Source organism: Hordeum vulgare, chromosome 7H, assembly GCF_904849725.1.
Source record: "Hordeum vulgare subsp. vulgare chromosome 7H, MorexV3_pseudomolecules_assembly, whole genome shotgun sequence".
Lineage (NCBI taxonomy): Eukaryota > Viridiplantae > Streptophyta > Magnoliopsida > Poales > Poaceae > Hordeum > Hordeum vulgare.
Window position 1 is genome coordinate 550,215,320 of NC_058524.1, and position 25,120 is coordinate 550,240,439.

General features: G+C 46.4%; 1 protein-coding gene and 1 long non-coding RNA gene across 2 annotated transcripts; both read left to right on the plus strand.

The window, feature by feature from the left end:
• The first annotated feature begins 21,250 nt into the window (after positions 1-21,250).
• On the plus strand, positions 21,251-23,340 carry LOC123411501 (berberine bridge enzyme-like Cyn d 4). The gene has a single exon (XM_045104460.1). It carries the CDS (start codon positions 21,369-21,371, stop codon positions 22,959-22,961), a length of 1,593 nt encoding a protein of 530 aa, XP_044960395.1. The 5' UTR covers positions 21,251-21,368; the 3' UTR covers positions 22,962-23,340.
• A 270-nt stretch (positions 23,341-23,610) lies between these two features.
• Positions 23,611-24,458, plus strand: LOC123413240. The gene is made up of 2 exons (XR_006613699.1): positions 23,611-23,838; positions 23,960-24,458. It is a non-coding gene; the product is annotated as an uncharacterized LOC123413240 (long non-coding RNA).
• Positions 24,459-25,120: the final 662 nt, after the last annotated feature.

The following is a 25,120-nucleotide window of genomic DNA, read 5'->3' on the forward strand; positions in this document are numbered from 1 at the left end:
TTGTAATTTCCATGAGTATTTTTGTAGGAGTTGCCAAAGTTATTAGAGGGGTTACTAGGAAAAGGCCTAGGAACATAGTTTCCTCTAAAAGCATTGTTGTTGCAAAAATTATTCCTACCAACAAAATTAACATCCAAGCTCGCATTGCTACTCTCAATCAAGGAAGAAAAGGGAATATCATTAGGATCCAAAGGAGCACTTCTACTAGCAACCAAATTCATTAACTCATCTATCTTATCACTCAATGAGTTAATTTCTTCTATAGCGTGTACCTTCTTACTAGTAGGTGACCTTTCAGTGTGCCACTAAGAGTAGTTTGTCATGATATTGTCTAGGAGTTTTGTGGCTTCTCCTAATGTGATTTCCATGAACGTTCCACCTAAGGCAGAGTCCAAGATATTTCTAGAAGAGAAATTCAAGCCAGCGTAGAAGATTTGTATAATCATCCAAAGACTCAAGCCATGAGCGGGACAATTTCTAATCATCAATTTCATTCTCTCCCAAGATTGTGCAACATGTTCATGATCAAGTTGCTTAAAATTCATGATATCATTACGGAGAGAGATAATCTTAGCCGACGGAAAATACTTGGATATATAAGCATCCTTGCACTTGTTCCAAGAATCAATACTATTTTTGGGCAAAGATGAAAAACCAAGTTTTTGCTCAATCTCGCAACGAGAAAGGAAAAAGCTTCAATTTAATCACATCATTATCCACATCTTTCTTCTTTTGCATATCGCAAAGCTCAATGAAGGTATTAAGATGGGATGCGACATCTTCACTAGGAAGGCCGGAGAATTTCTCTTTCATAACAAGATTCAGCAAAGCAGCATTGATTTCGTATGATTCCACACTAGTGGTGGGAGCAATCGGAGTACTAATAAAATCATTATTATTAGTATTCGAGAAGTCACAAAGTTAGGTGTTTTCAGTCATGGCGACTTCAGCAAGAAAACAAACACACAAGCGAACAGAAAGCAAGCGAGAGAAAAGGGCAAACGAAAAAGGCAAATATTTTTGTAAATTTTTGTTTTTCAGAAGTGGGGGAGAGGAAAACGAGAGGCAAAAAAGTAAATGCAAGAGATGAGTTTGCGACACTTACTTGGATGAGCTTCACCTAGAACTTGATCCTCCCCGGCAACAGTGCCAGAAATCCTTCTGCTACGGCGCCAGAAATCCCCGGCAACAGCGCCAGGAATCCTTCTGCTACAGCGTCAGAAATCCACGACAAAGGCGCGGGAAATCCTGCTGCTGCCTCTTGAGCTTGCGTTGGTTTTTCCCTTGAAGAGGAAAGGGTGATGCAGCATAGGAGTGATACGTCTCCGTCGTATCTACTTTTCCGAACTCTTTTGCCCTTGTTTTGGACTCTAATTTGCATGATTTGAATGGAACTAACCCGGACTAACGCTGTTTTTAGCAGAATTGCCATGGTGTTGTTTTTATGCAGAAATAAAAGTTCTCGGAACATCCTTAAAATTTAAGGAGATTTTTTCTAGAATAAAAGAAAAGACCTGCGCAAAGATCCACCGGAGGGGGCGTGCCAGTGGGCCACAAGCCCACAGGCCGCGGCCACCCCCTATGGCCGCGCCATGTAGGCTTTGTGGGGCCCACGTGGCACCACCGCCCCCAATCTCAGCTCTATATCTTCCGTTTCGCCTGGAAAAAAATTAGAGAGAAGGTTTCATTGCGTTTTGCGATACGGAGGCGCCGCCACATCCTGTTCTTCATCTCGAGGGCAGATCTGGACTCCGTTTCGGGCTCCGGAGAGGGGAAATCATCGCCATCGTCATCATCAACCTTTCTCCATTGACAATTCCATGATGCTCTTCATCGTTCGTGCGTACTCTCATCGTAGGCTTGCTGGCCGGTGATGAGTTGGATGAGATCTATCATGTAATCGAGTTAGTTCTTGACGGGGATTGATCCCTAGTATCCACTATGTTCTAGATTGATGTTGCTACTACTTGGCTATGCTTAATGCTTGTCACTAGGGCCCGAGTGCCATGATTTGAGATCTGAACCTATTATGTTGTCGCCAATATATGTGTGTTTTAGATCCTATCTTGCAAGTTGTAGTCACCTACTATGTGTTATGACCCGGCAACCCCGGAGTGGCAATAGCCGGAACCACTCCCGAAGATGACCATAGTATGAGGAGTTCATGTATTCACCGCGTGTTAATGCGTTGGTCCGGTTATTTATTAAAAGCAGAACCTTAATATCCCGTAGTTTCCTGTCGGGGCCCCGATCCTAAGCCATAGGAATCCAGCCTGTAACACATCGCATCTCTTTGTGGTCTCACGCACGGTTAACTCCACGGCTGCAGCCTTACCTTAGCCGGGACCGTTTGCGTCTTTTGACTCACGTATGCGATAGTGTCGCTAGCATCCCAATGTCAGAGAACCCGGATCGACATGTCTAGTCATAAACCAAAGTGGCAGTTCCGCACAAGGACAGGCATACATGACCCAACAAAGCAGGTGTCGGTCATCAACGAACGTAGACGAGTCGTAGCAAGCTACAAGGACTCCATTACGTCGCGTGACATTTCCCAAAAGGGACAGACACAGCAGCTAAGAAGGACACATGCCGGTCAACCAATGTGTCCGGAGCAGTAGCGAACTACCAAGGCTCGTTGGATCACAAAGGGGCATTTCCTTGTAAGGAGTGCTACTAAAGTTCACGACTAGGTAATCGAACCCCATACATATCAAGTACGACACACGTACGCATGACATATCGATATGTATAGATACATCGATGGCATCACAACATAACCATAAACATACAACCTTTATTTAAGAGGCTCAGAAGAGCCACACACGTAATATTATACATCAAGGGTCTCATGACCCGTAATAGCAGTCATACAATTACAAGCCAGCGGAAGTGTTATAAACTGTCTGGGTACAGACAGTGCAACTAGAAGGCACATGGCCTGACTATACTACAGAGCCGACGTAGGGCCAGATCGTAGCTGGGACACCAGCTACTCGTCGTCGTCGATGTCTACGAAGAACCCTCCATTAGGGTCATTAGCAACCTCTGCAACATTTATTAAGCAAACATGAGTACGAAGGCACTCAGCAAGACTTTAGGAGAACTAACTACTCATGCAAGGTGTCAAAAGGTATTGTGGGGTTTCATGCGGGAAGCCAGCATTTGACTCGTGGCTAGACAACTTGCTTTTTGTAATTAGTTTTGACAATTCGATTTCTCGCACACGAGTCCACTAACACCACAACAATACCCTATCGTGGAATCATTCCGTCTCCATACGGAAATGCCGTCCACGACACTCACGCTTATCTTGACAATTTTATGAGTAGCCATTGAAGTTATCTATGAACAATATATGTCTCCAAGTAGTCCATATCTGCGGACGCGGCTATCCGAATAGATCATAACCCTGCAGGGGTGTACTTCGTCACACACGCTTCCGCCACTTATCGCCACGTGCACGTCATGCACCTCGGCAACCTTCAAGCGGAAGCCCAGCGAGGGAGTCGGCCACGACCGTTAACCACACTAGTACCTAGTCCAGGTTTATCGCCTATCTGAGAGTAACCCGTACGGAAGTCCGGCCGAGGTTTCCGCCACGGCCTCAAACGATGTGCGCAGGGTTCCCAAGCCCACCATCCGGGTGCCACTTGGTACACCGTGCCACTGCCTACCGCATCACGGCCCACCTCTCAGGTCAGCACCATGCACCGCCTCCAGCATTTCTATAAACACCAGAAACTACTTGCAACTCCTGGACCGAGTACTACGCGATTAATAGGCCGAGCGGGGTCATATTTCAGGGCCCAGCATGTGGTAGTATCTAGTCTTGGATTACATACACGGAACTCAGTTCCTAAGGACGGTTCCAATGAAACAACCCGCCATGTACTCCTACACAGCCTTTCACCGGTACCTTTACCAAAACAAGTTCAACACACGACCTTTGCTCACCGAACACATTCCACATTTCTGTTCATCTCCCAGATGACAGACCATACACAACTCTAAGCATAGCATGCATAGCAGGATAGGGCACATCATAGCTCAAGCAACTACCAGGTATGCTAGGTTGCAAGGTTCGGCTATTTACTGTGACAAGGTTAAGTCATGCAAAGGAAGTGGGTTCAACTATCGTGGCAAAAGCAGTTAAAGCATTTGATCCTAATGCAATAATTAGATGCGGGAGCAGGAACATAGGAGTTATCGGGATGATCAAAAGGGGTGCTTGCCTTGTTGCTCAGAGGAGGAACGATATCCGTCAGACGGATATTCGGTGGAATCCGGGGGTGCGGAGCCTACCGAAATGAATGGCAACATTCAATAACAATCATATGCAATCAAAATGATGCATGAGCATGGCATGAGAATGCAAATGATAGGTTATTATAATCAAGATGTTTTAGGTTTAGCGTTGATTTGAATCACCTTCGAATAGCAATTCAAACGGGTATTCCCGGATACCGGTTTAATTGATTCGACCTGATGCTCAGATCAACCTAATGTTAACATGCATGAAATGTCATGTTATGGTACTGATTTACATCTAGGGCAGTTTGTGATCATTGCATTTATAATGAAATTTGGATATTTTTGCAAATTCCATTTATAAAGTGATTAAAGAATTGAATTATTCCTTATTTCACAATTTAGGGTTCTGTAACTTTTTCAAACATAGTTGAAAATAGCATAATCAGAATCCTTGAATTTTTCTGATACTTTTTCATATATAATTTATTTTCATTGGAGTTACAGATTAATTTCTATGATTTTTGCAAATTTTAGCAATTTCCTGAATTATTTTTATACTGGAAATTCCTTTTATTGCGTCAGGCTGACGTCAGCAGGTCAGCCGACCTATGCAGGTCAAACCTGACAAGGGGGCCCCACTGGTCAGCCTCTCTGGGACTAATCCCGCGCTGACCAGCCCCTAATTGGGGTTTGACCAGGCTGGGGCCCTCTGTTAGCGACTCAGAGGAGGGCGATTAGGCCCTAATGGCCGGCCACGTCGACGGCCACCGGAGGGTGGTCGCCGGCGACCAAACCCGCGGCGGAGGGCTCGCCGGAGGCGACCTAGACGGCGCTGCACAGCACCAAATCGCACGCGGATGGCAGCTACAGCAAGCTCGCGAAGCGGCCGATCTGGCAGGACCAACTGGGGAGGCTAGGGTCGCCGGAAGAGGCGTCGGCGACGAGCCGGAGCGGCGGCCGAAGCTCGGGCGTCGTCGGGGGCTTCGAATCAGAGGGTTCCACGCTTAGATCTTAGCTGCTACGGCATCTACGCGTCATCCTGGAGCTGCTGGTGCTCTCGGAAGGACGAGCTGGACATCGGAGGGCTACCGGCGACGAGCGACAGCGGCGGTGCTCGTCGGGCTCCGGTGAAACTAAGGCTAGAGGAGGGGATCGAGGGGGGAAACTTAGGGAAAACCACTGCATGCTCACAGGGGGAGTAGCGCAGGGCTCAGACGGCTCGGGGGAGGCCTGGGGGCGACGAATCGACGGGAGAGGTCCGGCGGCCGGAGGAAGAAGTCGATGGCGTTACGGGCGTTGCAGGGCTCGAGGGGACTTCGGCTTCTGCAGAGACGACCAGGGCGATGAGGCGGAGCTAATGGCGTGCTCGTGGAGGAGATCCTATGGCCAGGAGCACGGCCAGCTCGAGCTCGAGCTCGGCTCTAATGGCGGCAGCAGGGAGAAGGAGGGGATCCGGGCGGAGGAGGAGAACCGAGGCGGGGAATGGATAGGGGAGGCTCTGGGGAGCTTATCCCCGCCGTCGCCAGCGCGAACCGGCGGCTAGGCAGGCACGCAGGTGCGTGGCCGCGCCGGAGGAGGCGGCGGCCACCTCCTGCTGCCTACTGGCGCGGGGAAGGGGACGAGCGGCGAGATGGGCTGGGCCTGGCGTGGGCGTCAGGTAAGTCTTTTCCCTTTTTTTTGCTTTTGTTTTTCTGTTTTGCTATTAATTGCTTTGCTAATTATTTCAGCTCCAAAACAAAAAGTAAAAACTATTTTAAACCTCCTAAAATATTTGTTATAATATCCCCACTCATTTCCAAGACTTTCAACATTTTTGGAAAATTATAGTTTCTGATTTCAAATTTTAAAATTTGAAACCAGTGGCTTTTGCATTTATTTCAAATGCTTAAAGAGTCAAGAAAATAGTTTTCTCCAATGCTCATTTACTTTCATGATTTATCAGAAAGTTTGAACATTTCTTGAGGCCATTTTGGGTTCATTGATTTTGAACTAGTTGAAATTTCCTTTAATTGAAATGGTGGCTAGGGTTTTGAGTTTTTCCTTTGCCACTTTGTTGGTTTTGTTGAAACTTCTTAGATGCAAATGCAAAGAAGACATGAGCACAATGCTATCTAGCTTAAGGTTTAGGGATGTGACATTTCCATTGGGACCTCGCTGCGACGGGAGGGATGGACAATAGATGTCATGCAAGTTCTTTTCCCTAAGCACGTATGACTACATACGGAATACATGCCTACATTAGATTGACGAACGGGAGCTAGTCACATATCTCTCCGTGTTATAGCTGTTACATGATGAATCACATCCGTCATACTCATCCATCACCGATCCACTGCCTACGAGTCTTTTACTACTGGTTCTCCCTATGTTACTTTGCCTAGGCTTGTCCCTTGCTACAAAAGGGATTGGGCCACTTTGCTGTTGCTGTCACTACTGCTGTTACTTGTTACTTTGTTGCTGCTGCTACTCCTATTCCTTGCTACTCCGTTGTTACTTGTTGCAAGATCTTTTCCGACACTGTTGTTGGGGAAGAATAGTTGCTCATCACGTACCCTTTTCTGGCGCCATTGATACAACAATTAGGAATAGTCTGCCGTGACAACAGATTGTTTCTGGCACCGTTCATACTACCTTGCTACTGATACTTTGCTTGCAGACACTAATCTTTCAAGTGTGGTTGAATCTGACACATTCAACTGCTAATACTTGGGAATATTCTGTCGCTTCCCGTCTTGGTGAATCAACAAATTTGGGTCGAATACTCTACCCTCGAAAACTATTGCGATCCCATACGCTTGTGGGCCATCAAGGCTTTTTCTGGCGCCGTTGCCGGGGAAGCACACCTATATTCTCTGAGTCACTTGGGATTGACATCTGCCGATCACTATGAGGAATCTGAAAGATCCAAGAACTAAAATATTACCTTCCACTACGAGGAGAGGTAAGGAACTGCCATCTAGCTCTGCACTTGATTCACCTTCAGTTTTGAGTAAGTTTGCGACTTCGCCTCCTGCTAGAAATCTTGATATGTCACCTGTGCCTGATGATGCTATGCTTGATACTATGCCTGATGATGCTATGCTTGATACTATGACTGATGATGCTATGCTTGATACTATGCCTGATGATGCTATGCTTGATACTATGCCTGATGATGTTATGCTTGATACTATGCCTGATGATGCTATGCTTGATACTATGCCTGCTATGCCTGATACTGCTTTGCCACTTGGTGCATTCCTTGATGCACATATTGCTAGAGTTGCTGCTAGATGTGATGATACTTCTGAAACTACTGATAATATTGAAGTAGAACCTGCTACTATGCCTGAATTGCCTGTTATGTGTGATACACGCTATGTTATGGAGGGAGAGATAGCTGAGGATTTTCTTGCATGTAAGGATAGCTATGATGTTGAGAAACTTTTGCGCAAGTGGAAAGAAAAATCTCTGAACGCTAGGATGAAATACGACCTGAAGTTTGCCACTTCACCTATCTGTGTGACCGGTAAGGATTATGAATTCTCTGTCGACCCTGAGTTAATCACTCTTGTCGAATCTGATCCCTTTCACGGTTACGAGTCTGAAATGGTTGTAGCCCATCTTACCAAACTGCACGATATAGGCACCCTATTCACTAGTGAGGAAAATATCCGCCACTACTATATGCTCAAGCTGTTTCCTTTCTTGCTAAAGGATGATGCTAAGACCTGGTTCACTTCTCTTACTCCTGGATGTGTGCGTAGCCCCCAGGATATGGTCTACAACTTCTCTGAAAAATATTTCCATGCCCATAAGAAGCAAGCTGCCTTGCAGGAAATATACAACTTTGCTCAAGCTGAAGAAGAGAGTCTCCCACAAGCTTGGGGGAGGCTCATCCAGCTACTGAATGCTTTGCCTGATCACGCTCTTGAGAAGAATGAGATACTAGATATCTTCTATAATGGACTTACCGATGCTTCCAAAGACCATCTAGATAGTTGTGCTGGTAGTGTTTTTAGGGAACGAACCGTAGAACAAGCAGAGATCCTATTGAATATCATCTTGTGCAATGAGAATGCTTGGACTATTCCCGAACCACCTGCTAAGCCAACTCCGAAGAAAAGAGGTATTCTATTCCTCAGTCCTGAAGATATGCAAGAAGCCAAGAAATCTATGCGAGAGAAAGGCATTAAATCTAAAGATGTCAAAAATCTACCATGTATCGAAGAGATCCATGGTCTAGATAACCCGATACAGGTAGTAGAAGTAAATTCTCTGCGTAGGTTTGATGAGAGTGATATTCCTTTTGATAAACCTGCTAGCCTATGCTTGGATGAATTTGATAACTTCGGTGCCAAACAACAGAGTTTCAATGATTATGTTAGCAGACAATTGGAAAAGAATGCTCGTATGCTTAGTCATTTAAGTGCTTGTGTGGACAGAAATGTCAACGACCTTAAGCTTCTGAGTAAACATGCCTCTATGGTTACTACTCAGGTAGAACAAGTACTTAAAGCTCAGAATGACTTGCTCAATGAGTTGAATGACAATTCTGTTAGAGTCGTCACTAGAGGCGGTAGAATGACCCAGGAACCTCTGTATCCTGAGGGTCATCCGAAGAGAATTGAACAAGATTCTCAAGGAGTTAGCACTGATGCACCTAGTCATCCTAGAAAGAAGAAGAAAGATGATAGGAACCTGCACGCTAGCAACCCTGTTGATGCTACACCTGAGAGTCCAAACGATGTCTCTATCTCTGATGCTAAAACACAATCTGGTGATGAACATGAGCCTAATGATGATATCAATAGTGATGTTCATGAAGATGCTCAACCTAGCAATGAAAAGGATGTGGAGATTGAACCTAGTGTTGATCTTGATAACCCACAGCCTAAGACTAAGAGATACGATAAGAATGATTTCGCTGCTAGGAAGCACGGTAAAGAAAGGGAACCATGGGTTCAGAAACCTATGCCCTTTCCTCCTAAACCATCCAAGAAAAAGGATGATGAGGATTTTGAGCGATTCGTTGAGATGATCAGACCTGTCTTTCTGCAAATGCGTTTGACGGATATGCTCAAGATGTCTCCATATGCTAAGTACATGAAAGATATTGTGACTAATAAGAGGAGGATACCTGATCTTGAGATCTCTGCCATGCTTGCTAATTACACTTTCAAGGGTGGAACTCCGAAGAAACTAGGTGATCCCAGTGTACCCACTATACCTTGCTCCATTAAAGGCAACTACGTTAGAACTGCTTTATGCGACCTTGGAGCCGGTGTTAGTGTTATACCTCTCTCTCTTTATCGTAGGCTTGAACTGGATAAGTTGACACCCACTGAAATCTCTCTGCAAATGGCCGACAAATCAACTGCTTTCCCTATCGGCATTTGCGAGGATGTGCCTGTTGTGGTTGCTAACACCACTATCTTAACAGACTTTGTTATCTTGGATATTCCCGAGGACGATGCCATGGCGGTCATCCTCAGAAGACCCTTTTTAAACACTGCAGGGGATACTATAGATTGCAACAAAGGCAATGTCACTTTCCATGTCAACGGTAATGAGCATACGGTGCACTTTCCGAAGAAACAATATCGAGTACATTGCATCAATGCTATCGAAAAAACTTCATCGATTCTTATTGGGAGCTTTGAATGCCCTATTCCTCGTGCCAAGATGAAGTATGATTTGATGGTCGGGGAGATACACATCCCCATTGAGGTGACCTAGTGACTATTCAAAAATTCTCCGCTCTCTTTTGCGATTCGAGAAAGTTTTGTCGAGGGGATTTGATCAACCCCATTGACGGATTTCTTTCGAAGACCACGGGATGGATGAATTGAGGAGTCACAAACCTCTGTTACAAGCTTTCACTTTAGGTTGCTTAGAAGAAAAATGATAGATTTAGTTTAGTTTTCCCTATTTTCTGTTTTAGCGTCCGGTGGAAAAGTACCCCGAAAATAAAAGTTCTCTGAACGCTGTGAAAATCTAGTATGATTTTTTCTGGAATATTTGAAAATACTGGGACAAAGAGTCTGTCTGGGGGCCACACCAGTGGGCCACAAGACCTAGGGGCGCGGGCACCCCCTAGCCGCGCCACCCAGGCTTGTGGGGCTCGCAGGCACCCCCTCCACTCATTCTTGCTCCCATCTGCTTCTCCTACCTCCAGAAAAAATTGTTTCGCAGCTCAAACCCGTGTTCTTGCCCCTCTTGCTGGGATTTTCGATCTCTTTGCTCAAATCACCGTTCTCCGAACTGTTTTGGGGGAAATTACTCCTTGGTAAGTGACACCTCCATTGGTCCAATTAGTTTTTGCTCTAGTGCCTTATACTCCGCGTATTTTTGCTGCCTTGGTGACCATGTTCTTGAGCTTTGTATGCTGATTCTAGCTGGTCCCAAGTAGTTTTGATGCGTAATATGGTCTCTAGGCACTTGTGGGAGTAGTTGCTACAAGTTTAGTTGAACCTTGTTCACCTTTCCTTTGGGTCACTGAAAATTTCAGAAAAGGAAGATGTTCAGGAGAAACTTTCATGGTGGTTCCTCAAGCAAGAGAGGTCCCTGTCTTGCGATTCGGGTCTGATCCTTACCAACCTAGGGACGCACAGGTTCAACCATGTGAATGGCCTTCTGATGAATTTATGATTGAGGCAGGCTTCAAAGATGAGTTTGATGCATTTGTTCGCAACGTCGGACTCGAAGAATTCATCTCCGATAAATGTGAACAGTATGTTGCTCTCACTGCCTATTTTGTTCGTAGATTCAAATTTTCAGCTGGTCGTGAGCCATTGGTACTGTTTGATCTCTATGATAAATCGTATACCATGGATTTAGAGGATTTCAGTAGAATTTGCAAAATACCTACTTGGGGTAACCTCAATGATCCTCCTAAATCTTCGGTTAGAGATTTTTGCGCTGGTATTAAACGGTTGGAGAAACTAGAGACGTTACGCAAGCTACCATGGGGAGTATTCATTTTCCTGCCTTGCATTACTTTGCCCTCTTCATAGGCAGAAGCATTAATGGCAAGATTGAACATTGTCACCTCTACGCGCCCGACCTTAGTATCCTTAAGAGCGTAGTGATGGGTGACAAAAGCTTCAACATGGGAGCTATTATAGCAAGGAGGCTGAATAAGAATGCTATTGAAGGGGATTTCTTTGGTGGGATCTATGCCACTCGCATAGCAAATTTCCTTGGAGTACCCATCCGTGAAGGAGATCCCTCGCTCCATACAGCTTTCCTTGACCGCGTCGCTTTGACACGCTACCAGTTCCTTGAGAGGGATGACGAATCCCTCCTATACCGTTTGATATTTAACCGGCAACGTGTTTTCCATATTACCCTTCCTGCTCCTGCTCTCTTTGACTTTCAGGTAAAACGGAGATATTACATAACCAGAGGAGAGGCAGAGGAGTATGAGAGGGAGGCAAAGGCTGCTCGTCTCCGTGAGGCACCTATTCAGGCAGTGGCTGCAGCGCTCCTGTATAACCCTGATTATGATTTTGGGTTTCGCCAGGACCATCCTTGGGAGTAGACCAAGTTAGGCCAAAAGCCTAAGCTTGGGGGAGTATGTGTTCTCACCAACTTTACATTCTTGCTTATGCTTTCATTTTGTTAGCCGGTGTTCACACTTTGCCACTGTATCATCCATGCCAGTTTATTTTCTTTTTCTCGTTTTCTTTTCGTGTGTCTGTCTAGTTTGAGAAAAAATAAAAAGATTTTCTTTTTCTTCTTTTGCTTGTTGGGAGCTTTCTGGTGTAGATAGTTTTGTTTTTCTTTGGGTCAAGGTAGAAGATATTGGTTACAATGTTTAGTGGCTCTTGCATCGATACCTCTTTAGCTTTCAAAGAGCCATATTACTTTGTCTTCTCCTTTGTGTTTGCCTACAGATTCCAGCTTTAGTCCAATGCACGAGCACTCTTACTATTGTTCACATCGTTCGGTCGTGCAAGTCAAAGGCAATAATGATGATATATGATGAAGTGACTGAGCCTGGAAAAGCTGGTATGAAATCGATCTATTTTTTTTTGTAAATATGACTTGCTCATCATGCCTGATTCAGCTTTGTTGTGAGAGAAACATGTTTGCAATGACAACTTAGAGATCATAGTTGCTTATGCCATGCTTACTTAGCTAGGAGCTTATAATGGTTTGTCTTGGTTGGCAACGTGAATGTTGAGATGACTATGACGTAGTATGATAGGATGGTATCCTCCTTTGAATGTTTCAAGTGGCTTGACTTGGCGCATGTTCACGCATGTAGTTGAAACAGAATCAACATAGCCTCTATGATGTTCATGTTCATGGTGATTTGTTTCCTACTCATGCTTGCACTCAATGTTAGTTAATCTCAATGCATTTTGATGACTGTTGTCGCTCTCTAGTTGGTCGCTTCCCAGTCTTTTGCAAGCCTTCACTTGTACTAAGCGGGAATACTGCTTGTGCATCCACCTCCATAAACCCAAAGTTGTTCCACTTGAGTCCACCATACCTACCTATGTGCAGTATCTACCTGCCGTTCCAAGTAAATTTGTATGTGCCACTCTCTAAATCTTCAAGAAATAATATGTTTTGCATGCCCAAACCTCTCATGTGGTGACAGGGGGCTATTGGTATCTTCCATGCTAGGCGTGTTATCCTCGATATGTGTTTATTCACTATCATTCACGAGAAAGGGGTCGGTAATTGGAATTCCCAGTTCCATGCTCAAATCGAAAAGATAATTGCAAACAAAACTCCCCCAGGATTGATGTTGGTATGGACAGTACCCGAGGATTCGGCTAGCCGTGGAGTGTGATTGATTGGTGGTGGGGGAGTCAAAACTTTACTTTTCTGTTTGGGAACCGCCTATAGCATGTGTAGCGTGGAAGATGTTGAGAACTCTTAGTCATTGCGTTGACATTGAAAGCATGCCACCCAAAATTATTATCTCTGTTTTAAAAGCTTGAGCTCTGGCACCTCTCCAAATCAATGCCTCCCTCTGCAAAGGGCATGTCTATTTATGTTCCTGTTGAGTCATCCTCCTCTTACAAAAGCACCAATTAGAGAGCATCTCTGTCATTTTTATGTTTTGCTTTTAAATGTGTTGAGTATGACTATGACTGGATCTTCATTGCCATGAATTACAATGTTTAGTCAACCCTTGGTCTTTTAAGGTGCTCTGCATTTATGTTTTGCAGTCTCAGAAAGAGCTAACGAGATACCATCTATTCGTACTGCTTCATGTTGTTTTGATTGAAGTGTTGACATTTGAGGCTTATTATTATTTGCTCGCTAGTTAATTATGCCATTGATATGAGTTTACCGTGAGACCTAGATGTCATTTTCTTATGTGGTTTGGTTGTGATCTTGCTGAAATTCTGGTTGTGAGTTAGGCATAGTTGCAACAACAAGATCAAACAGAGTTCATCAAAGTTTTTCTTTTGTCTCTCTCAGTTTGTCAACCAAGTTGCTTGAGGACAAGCAAGGCTTTAAGCTTGGGGGAGTTGATATGTCTCCGTCGTATCTACTTTTCCAAACTCTTTTGCCCTTGTTTTGGACTCTAATTTGCATGATTTGAATGGAACTAACCCGGACTAACGTTGTTTTCAGCACAATTGCCATGGTGTTGTTTTTGTGCAGAAATAAAAGTTCTCGGAACGTCCTGAAAATTTACGGAGATTTTTTCTGGAATAAAAGAAAAATACCTGCGCAAAGATCCACCAGAGGGGGCGTGTGAGTGGGCGACAAGCCCACAGGTCGCGGCCACCCCCTATGGCCGCGCCATGCAGGCTTGTGGGGCCCACGTGGCACCACCGACCCCAATCTCAGCTCTATATCTTCCATTTCGCCTGGAAAAAAAATCAGAGAGAAGGTTTCATCGTGTTTTGCGATACGGAGGTGCCGCCACATCCTGTTCTTCATCTGGAGGGCAGATCTGGAGTCCGTTTCGGGCTCTGGAGAGGGGAAATCGTCGCCATCGTCATCATCAACCTTTCTCCATCGACAATTCCATGATGCTCTTCATCGTTCATGAGTAATCTCATCGTAGGCCTGCTGGACGGTGATGAGTTGGATGAGATCTATCATGTAATCGAGTTAGTTCTTGATGGGGATTGATCCCTAGTATCCACTATGTTCTAGATTGATGTTGCTACTACTTGGCTATGCTTAATACTTGTCACTAGGGCCCGAGTGCCATGATTTCAGATCTGAACCTATTATGTTGTCGCCAATATATGTGTGTTTTAGATCCTATCTTGCAAGTTGTAGTCACCTACTATGTGTTATGACCCGGCAACCCCGGAGTGACAATAGCCGGATCCACTCCCGGAGGTGACCATAGTATGAGGAGTTCATGTATTCACCGCGTGTTAATGCATTGGTCCGGTTCTTTATTAAAAGGGGAACCTTAATATCCTGTAGTTTCCATTAGGACCCCGCTGCCACGGGAGGGATGGACAATAGATGGCATGCAAGTTCTTTTCCCTAAGCACGTATGACTACATACGGAATACATGCCTACATTAGATTGACGAACGGGAGCTAGTCACATATCTCTCCGTGTTATAGGTGTTACATGATGAATTACATCCGTCATACTCATCCATCACCTATTCGCTGCCTACGAGTCTTTTACTACTGGTTCTCGCTATGTTACTTTGTCTAGGCTTGTCCCTTGCTACAAAAGGGATTGGGCCACTTTGCTGCTGCTGTCACTACAGCTGTTACTTGTTACTTTGCTGCTGCTGCTACTGCTGTTCCTTGCTACTCCGTTGTTACTTGTTGCAAGATCTTTTCTGACACTGTTGTCGGGGAAGAATAGTTGCTCGTCACGTACCCTTTTCTGGCGCCATTGATACAACACTTAGGAATAGTCTGTCATGTCAACAGATTGTTTCTCGCACCGTTGCTATCATACTACCTTGCTACTGATAGTTTGCTTGCAGACACTAATCTTTCAGGTGTGGTTGAATCTGACACATTCAGCTGCTAATACTTGAGAATATTCTTTCGCTTCCCGTCTTGGCGAATCAACAAATTTGGGTCAAATACTCTACCCTCGAAAACTGCTGCGATCCCATACGCTTGTGGGCCATCAAGGAGCAATAAGTATTTCCCTCAGTTTGAGAACCAAGGTATCAATCCAGTAGGAGAGTCAAGCCAAGTGTCTAGAGTACCTGCGCAAACACAAACGAGTTTGCACCCAACGCTATAAAGGGGTTGTCAATCCCTTCAAGATTGATTGCAAAGTGAGATCTGAAGGCGGAAAGTGCAACGAAGTAAAAGTGTAACGCTGAAAATATAATGTGAAGTAGACCCGGGGGCCATAGTGTTCACTAGAGGCTTCTCTCAAAATAGCAAATATTATGGTGGGTGAAAAAATTACTATCGAGCAATTGATAGAACCGCGCAAAGTCAAGACGATATCTAAGGGAATGATCATACACATCGGCATCACGTCCGAGACAAGTAGACCGATACTTTCTGCATCTACTACTATTACTCCACACATCGACCACTATCCAGCATGCATCTAGTGTATTGAGTTCATGACGAACAGAGTAACGCCTTAAGCAAGATGACATGATGTAGAGGGATAAACTCAAACCAATGATGTAAACCCCATCTTTTTACCCTTGATGGCAACAACACGATGTGTGCCTCGCTACCCCTTCTGTCACTGGGTGAGGTCACCGCATGGTATGAACCCAAAACCAAGCACTTCTCCCATTGCAAGAATCATAGATCAAGTTGGCCAAACAAAACCCACAACTCGAAGAGAATTACAAGGATATGAAATCATGCATATAAGAGATCAGAAGAAACTCAAATAAGATTCATAGATAATCTGATCATAAATCCACAATTCATAGGATCTCGACAAACACACCACAAAAGAAGATTACATCGGATAGATCTCCATGAAGATCATGGAGAACTTTGTATTGAAGATCCAAGAGAGAGAAGAAACCATCTAGCTACTAGCTATGGACCCGAAGGTCTATGGTGAACTACTCACGCATCATCAGAGAGGTCATGGTGTTGATGAAGAAGCCCTCCGTATCCGAATCCCCCCTCCGGCAGGGCACCACAACATGCCCCAGATGAGATCTTGCGGAGACAGAAGCTTGCGGCGGCGGAGAAGTATTTTCGTGGATCTCTCTCGCTGTTTTGGATTTTTCGGGAATTTATAGGCGAAAGAGGTAGGGCAGATGAGCCACATGGGGCCCACAAGCATGCTAGGCGCGGACCCCCCTAGCCGCGCCTAGGGGGCTTGTGGCGTCCCCTGGTGGCTTCTTCCTTGGTTCTCACGTCCCGTGCGTATCTTCTGTTCCGAAAAAAATCTTTTCGAAAGTTTTATTCCGTTTGGACACCATTTAAAATCCTCCTCTGAAAAGGGTCAAAAACACGGAAAGAAACAGGAACTGGCACTTGGCACTGAGTTAATAAGTTAGTCCCAAAAAAGATATAAAAGGAGGCATACAAAACATCCAAAGTTTGACAAGATAATAGCATGGAACCATAAAAAATTATAGATACATTGGAGACGTATCAAGTCTATCACACCCGATCATCACGTGGTGTCTCGAAACGACGAACTGTCGCAACGGTGCACAGTGGGGGAGAACACAATTTCGTCTTGAAATTTTAGTGAGAGATCACCTCATAATGCTACCATCATTCTAAGCAAAATAAGGTGCATAAAAGGATTAACATCACATGCAATTCATAAGTGACATGATATGGCCATCATCATGTGCTTCTTGATCTCCATCACCAAAGCACCGGCATGATCTTCTTGTCACCGGCGCCACACCATGATCTCCATCATCATGATATCCATCAACGTGTCGCCATCGGGGTTGTCGTGCTACTTATGCCATTACTACTAAAGCTACGTCCTAGCAATATAGTAAACGCGTCTGCAAACATAAGCATTAGTTTAAAGACAACCCTATGGCTCCTGTCGGTTGCCGTACCATCGACGTGCAAGTCGATATTAACTATTAGAACATGATCATCTCATACATCCAATATATCACATCACGTCATTGGCCATATCATATCACAAGCATACCCTGCAAAAACAAGTTAGACGTCCTCTAATTGTTGTTGCATGTTTTACGTGGCTGCTATGGGTATCTAGTAGATCGCATCTTACTTACGCAAAAACCACAACGGAGATGTGCAAATTGCTATTTAACCTCTCCAAGGACCGCCTCGGTCAAAACCAAGTCAACTAAAGTTGAAGAAACCGACACCCGCCAGTCATCTTTATGCAACGAGGTTGCATGTCAATCGATGAAAACCAGTCTTTCATAAGCGTACGAATAATGTTGGTCCGGGCCGCTTCAATCCAACAATACCGCTGAATCGAGAAAATACTAAGGAGGGTAGCAAATCGAACATCACCGTCCACAAAACCCTTTGTGTTCTACTCGAGATAACATATACGCATGAACCTAGCTCATGATGCCACTGTTGGGGAACGTCGCATGGGAAACAAAAAAAATCCTACGCGCACGAAGACTTGTCATGGTGATGTCCATCTATGAGAGGAGGTTTGGATCTACATACCCTTGTAGATCGCACAGCAGTAAGCGTTAAGAAACGCGGTTGATGTAGTGGAACATCCTCACGTCCCTCGATCCGCCCCGCGAACCGTCCCACGAACCGTCCCACGATCCACTCCGGTCCAGTGCCGAACGGACGGCACCTCCCGCGTTCAGCACACGTACAGCTCGACGATGATCTCGGCCTTCTTGATCCAGCAAGCAAGACGGAGAAGTAGATGAGTTCTCCGGCAGCGTGATGGCGCTCCGGTGTTGGTGAAGGATCTACTCCCGCAGGGCTCCGCCCGAGCTCCGCAGAAATACGATCTAGAGGAAAAACCGTGGTGTTTGTGGTCGGGCTGCCGTGGCAAAAGTTTTTTCTCAAATCAACCCTAAAACTCCACTATATATAGGAGGAGGGGAGGGGAGGCTTGCCTTGGGGTCCAAGACCCCAAGGTGCGCTGCCCAAGGAGGTGGAGAAGTCCACCTCCAATCCTAGTCCAACTAGGATTGGAAAGTGGAGTCCTTCTCCACCTTCCCACCTTTCCTTTTTTTCCTTTTCTCTTGGTTTTTCTCCTTGTGGCGCCTAGCCTTTCTTGGGCTGTCCCACCAGCCCACTAAGGGCTGGTGCGCCACCCTCAAGGCCTTGGGCCACTCCCGGTGGGTTGCCCCCCTCCCGGTAAATACCCGAAACCCATTCGTCACTCCCGGCACGATGCCAGTAATGCCCGAAAACCTTCCGGTAACCAAATGAGACAAACCTACATATCAATCTTCGTTTACGGACCATTTAGGAAACCTCGTGACGTCCGTGATCTCATCCGGGACTCCGAACAACATTCGGTAACCACGCATATAACTCAACTATACAAAAACATCGCCGAACCTTAAGTGTGCAGACCCTGCGGGTTCGAGAACTATGTAGACATGCCCCGAGGCACTCCTCGGTCAATATCCAACAGCGGGACCTGGGTGCCCATATTGGATCCTACATATTCTCCGAATAACTTATCGGTTGAACCTCAGTGTCAAGGATTCATATAATCCCGTATGTCATTCCCTTTGTCCTTCGGTATGTTACTTGTCCGAGATTCGATCGTCGGTATCCGCATACCTATTTCAATCTCATTACCAGCAAGTCTCTTTACTCGTTCCATAATACAAGATCCCGTGACTTACACTTAGTCACATTGCTTGCAAGGCTTGTCTGTGATGTTGTATTACCGAGTGGGGCCAGAGACACCTCTCCGTCACACGGAGTGACAAATCCCAGTCTTGATCCATACTAACACAACGGACACCTTCGGAGATACCTGTAGAGCACCTTTATAGTCACCTAGTTACGTTGCGACGTTTGATGCACACAAGGTATTCCTTCGGTGCCAGTGAGTTATATGGTCTCATGGTCATAGGAACAAATACTTGACATGCAGAAAACAATAGCAATAAAAGGACACGATCAATATGCTACGTTCATAGTTTGGGTCTTGTCCATCACATGATTCTCCTAATGATGTGATCCCGTTATCAAGTGACAACACTTGTCTATGGTTAGGAAGCCTGGATCATCTTTGATCAACGAGCTAGTCAACTAGAGTCTTACTAGGGACATTGTTTTGTCTATGTATCCACACATGTACTTGTGTTTCCAATCAATACAATTATAGCATGGATAATAAACGATTATCACGAACAAAGAAATATAATAATAACTAATTTATTATTGCCTCTAGAGCATATTTCCAACACATCCCTCTAGTCATTCGAGTGGCGCATGATCCAAATCCACTAACTCAAGTCCGATCATCACGTGAGTTGACTATAGTTTCAGTGGTGAACTTCTCCATGTTGATCATATCAACTATATGATTCATGCTCGACCTTTCGGTCTCTTGTGTTCTGAGGCCATGTCTGTACATGCTAGGCTCGTCAAGTTTAACCCGAGTGTTCCGAGTGTGCAACTGTTTTGCACCCGTTATATGTGAACGTTGAGTCTATCACACCCGATCATTACGTGGTGTCTCGAAACGACGAACTGTCACAACGGTGCACAGTCGGGCAGAAGACAATTTTATCTTCAAATTTTAATGAGGGGTCACCTTATAATGCTACCGTCGTTCTAAGCAAAATAAGGTGCATAAAAGGATTAACATCACATACAAATCATAAGTGACATGATATGGTCATAATCTTGTGCTTCTTGATCTCCATCACCAAAGCACCGACATGATCTTCATCGTCACCGACGCCACACCATGATCTCCGTCATCGTGCCGCCATCGAGGTTGCCGTGCTATTTATGCTATCTTCAACTCGTGTCTCCGGACTTATTAGTCGTCATTGTATTTTGGGTCAAACTTTGACCATACATTTAAAGGGCAAAATATTAATGCATGCCACCAAAAATTATATTTTGGATTCCTATTTTGGAGTAGTTTTTGATGATATTATTTTTTCTATGTATAACTTATATTTTATTTTTCTAATAAAGTTATGATTAAATATATGACTCAAAATATGAGGGGGCTAGTAAACGTGGACGAAGATAATACTCCCTGTGTTTTTATTTTACTACACGTATTAGCTTTGGTCAAAATCAAGATTTATGAATTTCAACAAAGTTTACAGAAAAATTATTAACATATACAATAACAAATAAATACCATTGGTTCATTATTGAATGTACTTTCACATCATATAGATTTTTCATAAAATCCATGCATTGTCTTTGCAAGAGTAGTCACGACCTGAGCTTTGATGGGCCGTCGTCATCTTTATTTGTTGTGCCTACGCCAGACCTAATGCACTCTGGCAGTACCTGGAACGAAGTTTCACATAGTTTGTTCGTGCAGCCTTGGCTAGCCAATTAGCGTGCGAGTTTATTCATTTGCCACACGCAAAAGAAGAAGAAGAGATTATTCATTTGCGTCTGTCTGCTTCAACCAGAATTCTGTCACCCAATATCCTGATGATCCAACTCGTTTAATCTAAAACGAACGTCCTTACTGATGGCTGCATGTACCATATATGTATGTAGCATGTGTCACCGTCAAAAGCGGTTCAATCTTGGGTCGCATTCAGCGTGCGTGTATGGACTGTCACTGGAGTATGCTTGGAGATCGGCCAAACGAAAGCAAACCAAACCAGTTTAGTCGTTGTGAACTTGCAAGCGCCGTCGCGTGGCCAAGAAACGAAATCAATCGCCAAAAGCGGCGGCCGGCCGGTCGGTTGAAGCGTCGACGCCAAGCGCAAGCTCGCCCCGGAGTGAAGCTCAAGCTTAAGCTTGCCATTGCCAATCAATCGGCTGCGAATCTCTTCGTAATAAGATGTTTAACGTGCGCGCCATAGGATGTGGAGTATTAGTTAGTAGTAGAAACTAACCAGAATCGACGCCTTCGCCTGACGTGCACGCAAAACCATCCCAAGCTCCTTCCTTGCACACGCAGTGAGCCAGTGGGACATACATATAGATAGTGTTCGAGCAGAGCACAGCAGAGCAGTATATAAGGAGGAGCTAGCTGCAGCCGGTTCAGGCACACACACACACCACTGCTCTCTCTCTTCGCTGCCAGACCAGAGAAGAAGCGAAAGATGGGTACGCTGAGAGGCAGAGGCAGAGGCGTGGCGCTGGCGTTTCTCGCGAGCTTCGTCTGGGTGGCCGCGGTCCCTTCCATTTCCATGGCATCCTCCGACGACTTCCTCCAGTGCGTGAGGGACAAGATCCCCGGCGAGCTGGTGTACACGCAGTGCTCCAGCAAATTCGACGGCGTGCTTGTCAACTACATCAAGAACGCCAAGTTCGTCAACGCCACGGCCAAGCCGCTCTGCATCGTGACGCCCACCGACGCGTCGCACGTGCAGGCCGCCATCCGGTGCGGCCGTGGCCACGGCGTGCGCCTCCGCGTGCGCAGCGGCGGCCACGACTACGAGGGCCTCTCCTACCGGTCAGCGCGGCAGGAGGTGTTCGGCCTGCTCGACCTCGCGGCCCTCCGGGCCATCAGCGTCGACGAGGCGGCGTCCACGGCGTGGGTCGACTCCGGTGCCACCATCGGGGAGCTCTACTACGCCGTCGCCAAGAACAACCCCCGCCTCGCGTTCCCGTCCGGCGAGTGCCCCAACATCGGCGTGGGCGGCCACTTCAGCGGCGGCGGCATCGGCATGATGATGCGCAAGTATGGGCTCTCCATCGACAGGGTGGTGGACGCCAAGCTGGTGAACGCCAACGGGGACCTCCTCGACAGATCCGGCATGGGGGACGACCTCTTCTGGGCCATCCGTGGCGGCGGCGGCGGCAACTTCGGCGTCGTGCTCTCGTGGAAGGTGCAGCTCGTGCCGGTCCCGGCCACGGTGACGGTGTTCAACATCGCCAAGACGCTGGAGCAGGGCGCCATCGACATCCTGACCAAATGGCAGGACGTGGCGCCGGCGCTCCCCAGCGACCTCACGATAACGGTGATGGTGACGGGGCAGCAGGCCGTGTTCCGGGCCCTGTACCTCGGCGAGTGCGCCTCGCTGGCGTCGACGATGCGCGACCGCTTCCCGGAGCTCAACATGACGAGCGCCGACTGCCAGCCCATGACCTGGCTGCAGTCCGCGGCGCTGTCCTTCTTCAGCTTCACCAACAGCAAGCCGGTGGAGGACGTGCTCCTGCCGAGGCCGGCCAGCCCGAGCACCTTCAGCAAGGGCAAGTCGGACTACGTCCGGCGCGCCATCCCCAAGGCGGTGTGGAAGGAGGTCTACGCCAGCTGGTTCACGATGAAGGGCGCCGGGGTGATCGTGCTGGAGCCCCACGGCGGGTTCATGTGCGGCGTGCCCGATGACGCCACCCCGTACCCGCACCGGAGGGGGGTGCTGTACGTGATCCAGTACATCGCGTTCTGGATGAGCGCCGACGGCGGGCCGGCGGCGACGAGCTGGCTGGACGGTTTCTACGGGTTCATGGCGCACCACGTGACCAAGCACCCGAGGGAGGCGTACGTCAACTTCCGGGACCTGGACATCGGGCAGAACGCGCTGGAGGACGACTTCGGGGTCGGCGCCGCCGAGAACGCCAGGTTCTGGGGCCAGCGCTACTTCCTCAACAACTACGAGAAGCTCGCCAAGGTGAAGGCCGCCGTCGATCCCACCAACTACTTCAGGAACGAGCAGAGCATCCCGCCCATGGCCGCACAGCCACGCGAGTGAGCACCGAGCGGACCAGGGTTGCACGCCAAGGCAAGGCATCCATCGGATCAACCAACAAACTACTAAATCATTCATGGTCGACGATGGCTTGCTTTGCTGCATAAACAATACTGCTGTCGGTTGTATTGGATTGGATCCTTCGTGACGACGACTGGTTAAGTCGGTTTACTTTCCTGGTTAAGATGTGTCGGTTGTGGGTTTTTTCTTTCCTTGTGTTCTGATGTCTAGTTGTGTTACTTTCCCAGTAGTACTACTACAGTGGAGACAGTGTACTTTCCTGGAAAATCAATAGTCGGTGCTTCTTGAGATGTTGATGGCCATTCATGGCATGTAGCGTGTTTATGTTATTGTTTATTAATTGCACTGGCAGCACTGCTAATCATGTGGTCTTTTAATGTTCGACTGACCATCTGATTTTCTGTTTCTATTTTTTATTTTTTATATTGAACACAGAACACTGGAGGGTCCCGAAGGAGCATAGTTTTCATTTATCTCCTGCTTTAACAAAATGACGAAAATGCTAAAAAAATGGTAATTCCTAGAAAAAAAAGGAAATTGTTTCCCAAGAATCGGATGTCAACGCGTGGCCTGTCAGTCCCACCCACGTGTCCCGTTCTCTCTTATCTCCTACATCCTGCTATCTCCATTCTTATCCCTTTCCTCCGTGCTCCTCTTATTTTCATATCCTCTTTTCTTGTTACACAGACACACGAGATGTTCGCGGAGCTGTGCTACGAGGCCGAGCTGCTGGAGGTCAGCGGCTAGCCGGATGCGGTAACGCCGGTGCCGCGACGCCACCGCCCGTGCTACAACGACCAGTGCGTACAGCGAGGCAGTGCTGCAGCCAGGGACGGAGCCAGCATGTAAGCATAGGACGGTAAGTTTATTTATGAAGGGGCAAAATTCATATGAAGTGAATTTTTTTTTACCATAATAACTACTATCATAGTAGAAAAAAATCAATTTGATAGGGGTCTGGCCCCCCTCGCCCCCCCTAGAATCGTCCCTGGCTCCAACGACGCCGTGCTTCATGCTGATGCTGCGACAACCGATGACCTACCGCGAGCCGATGTTGCGACGCGCTTATGTGCTGTGAGCCGATGTTGCGACACTACTCGTGGGAAGCGTCTGGTGCTGCAAGGTCACTCGCCAGCTGGAGCGCCGATGCTTGCCGAAAGCATCTCATGCTACAAGGCCACTCGTCCATGGGAACGTCGGTGTTGCTCGCCGAAGCATCCCATGCTGCAAGGACTGCACCGGAAGTATCAAGTGTTGCAAGGCGTTCGTCGATGAGAGCGCCGGTGGTGCGATGTGCTCGCCGGAAGCATTCGACACTAGAAATCGATGTGCTGCAAGGCGATGTTGCATAGCCGTCGGCGATGTTGCGAGGGAGTGTCAACGGTGATGTGATGCGCTGTAAGGAAGGGGCGCACTATGAGTAAGAGCATGCTGAAAGCACATATATGCTCCCTTGATGGTTTTGATAATTCATGACAACATACACTGTTTTTTGGAATAACAATTTTATTTAGCATATTTCGGGTATAGTCCATAGAGATGATTGGCTAAAGGATTGTGTGGAGAAGCCCCCAAGAAAAGGAATAGGATTGGCTAAGCCTCAAACTACAAGACTCTGCATTTTATATATGTGAGAAATCATATTTGAGTCCATAGGAGAGTCAATACTATTAAAAGGGAGGTGAGGTATATACGATGAATTGGTTGCTCAAGTGCCTAGAGATAACCACCAAAAATATTTAGCCATTCTCCCACAAAATCTCTATCAAAGGCCTAAACATCAAAAATTGGTGCCACCAAGAATTCCAATTCTGCCCTATCAATTTTCCGAGAGACGGAACCTTTGCCAAACCCTAATCTCTCGGTACCACAGACTTTCATATCGGTGCCACCAAAAGACAGTGACCAACTTTATGGTATGTCGATTTCAAGAATCGTAAATTCTGAATTTTGAAATCAATCCCATCGAGAAATGGAAACTGCCCTAGGTCATCAAATCGGTACCACCGAGATTTATACATCGGTCTCACCGAGAATTCAAAAGTTGCCACATTTAGTGCAACTCAGTAACACCGAGATTCATTTCGGTGTCACCGAGTTGGGCAATAATGTTGTAACAGTTAGATTTTGGGAGATGCCTA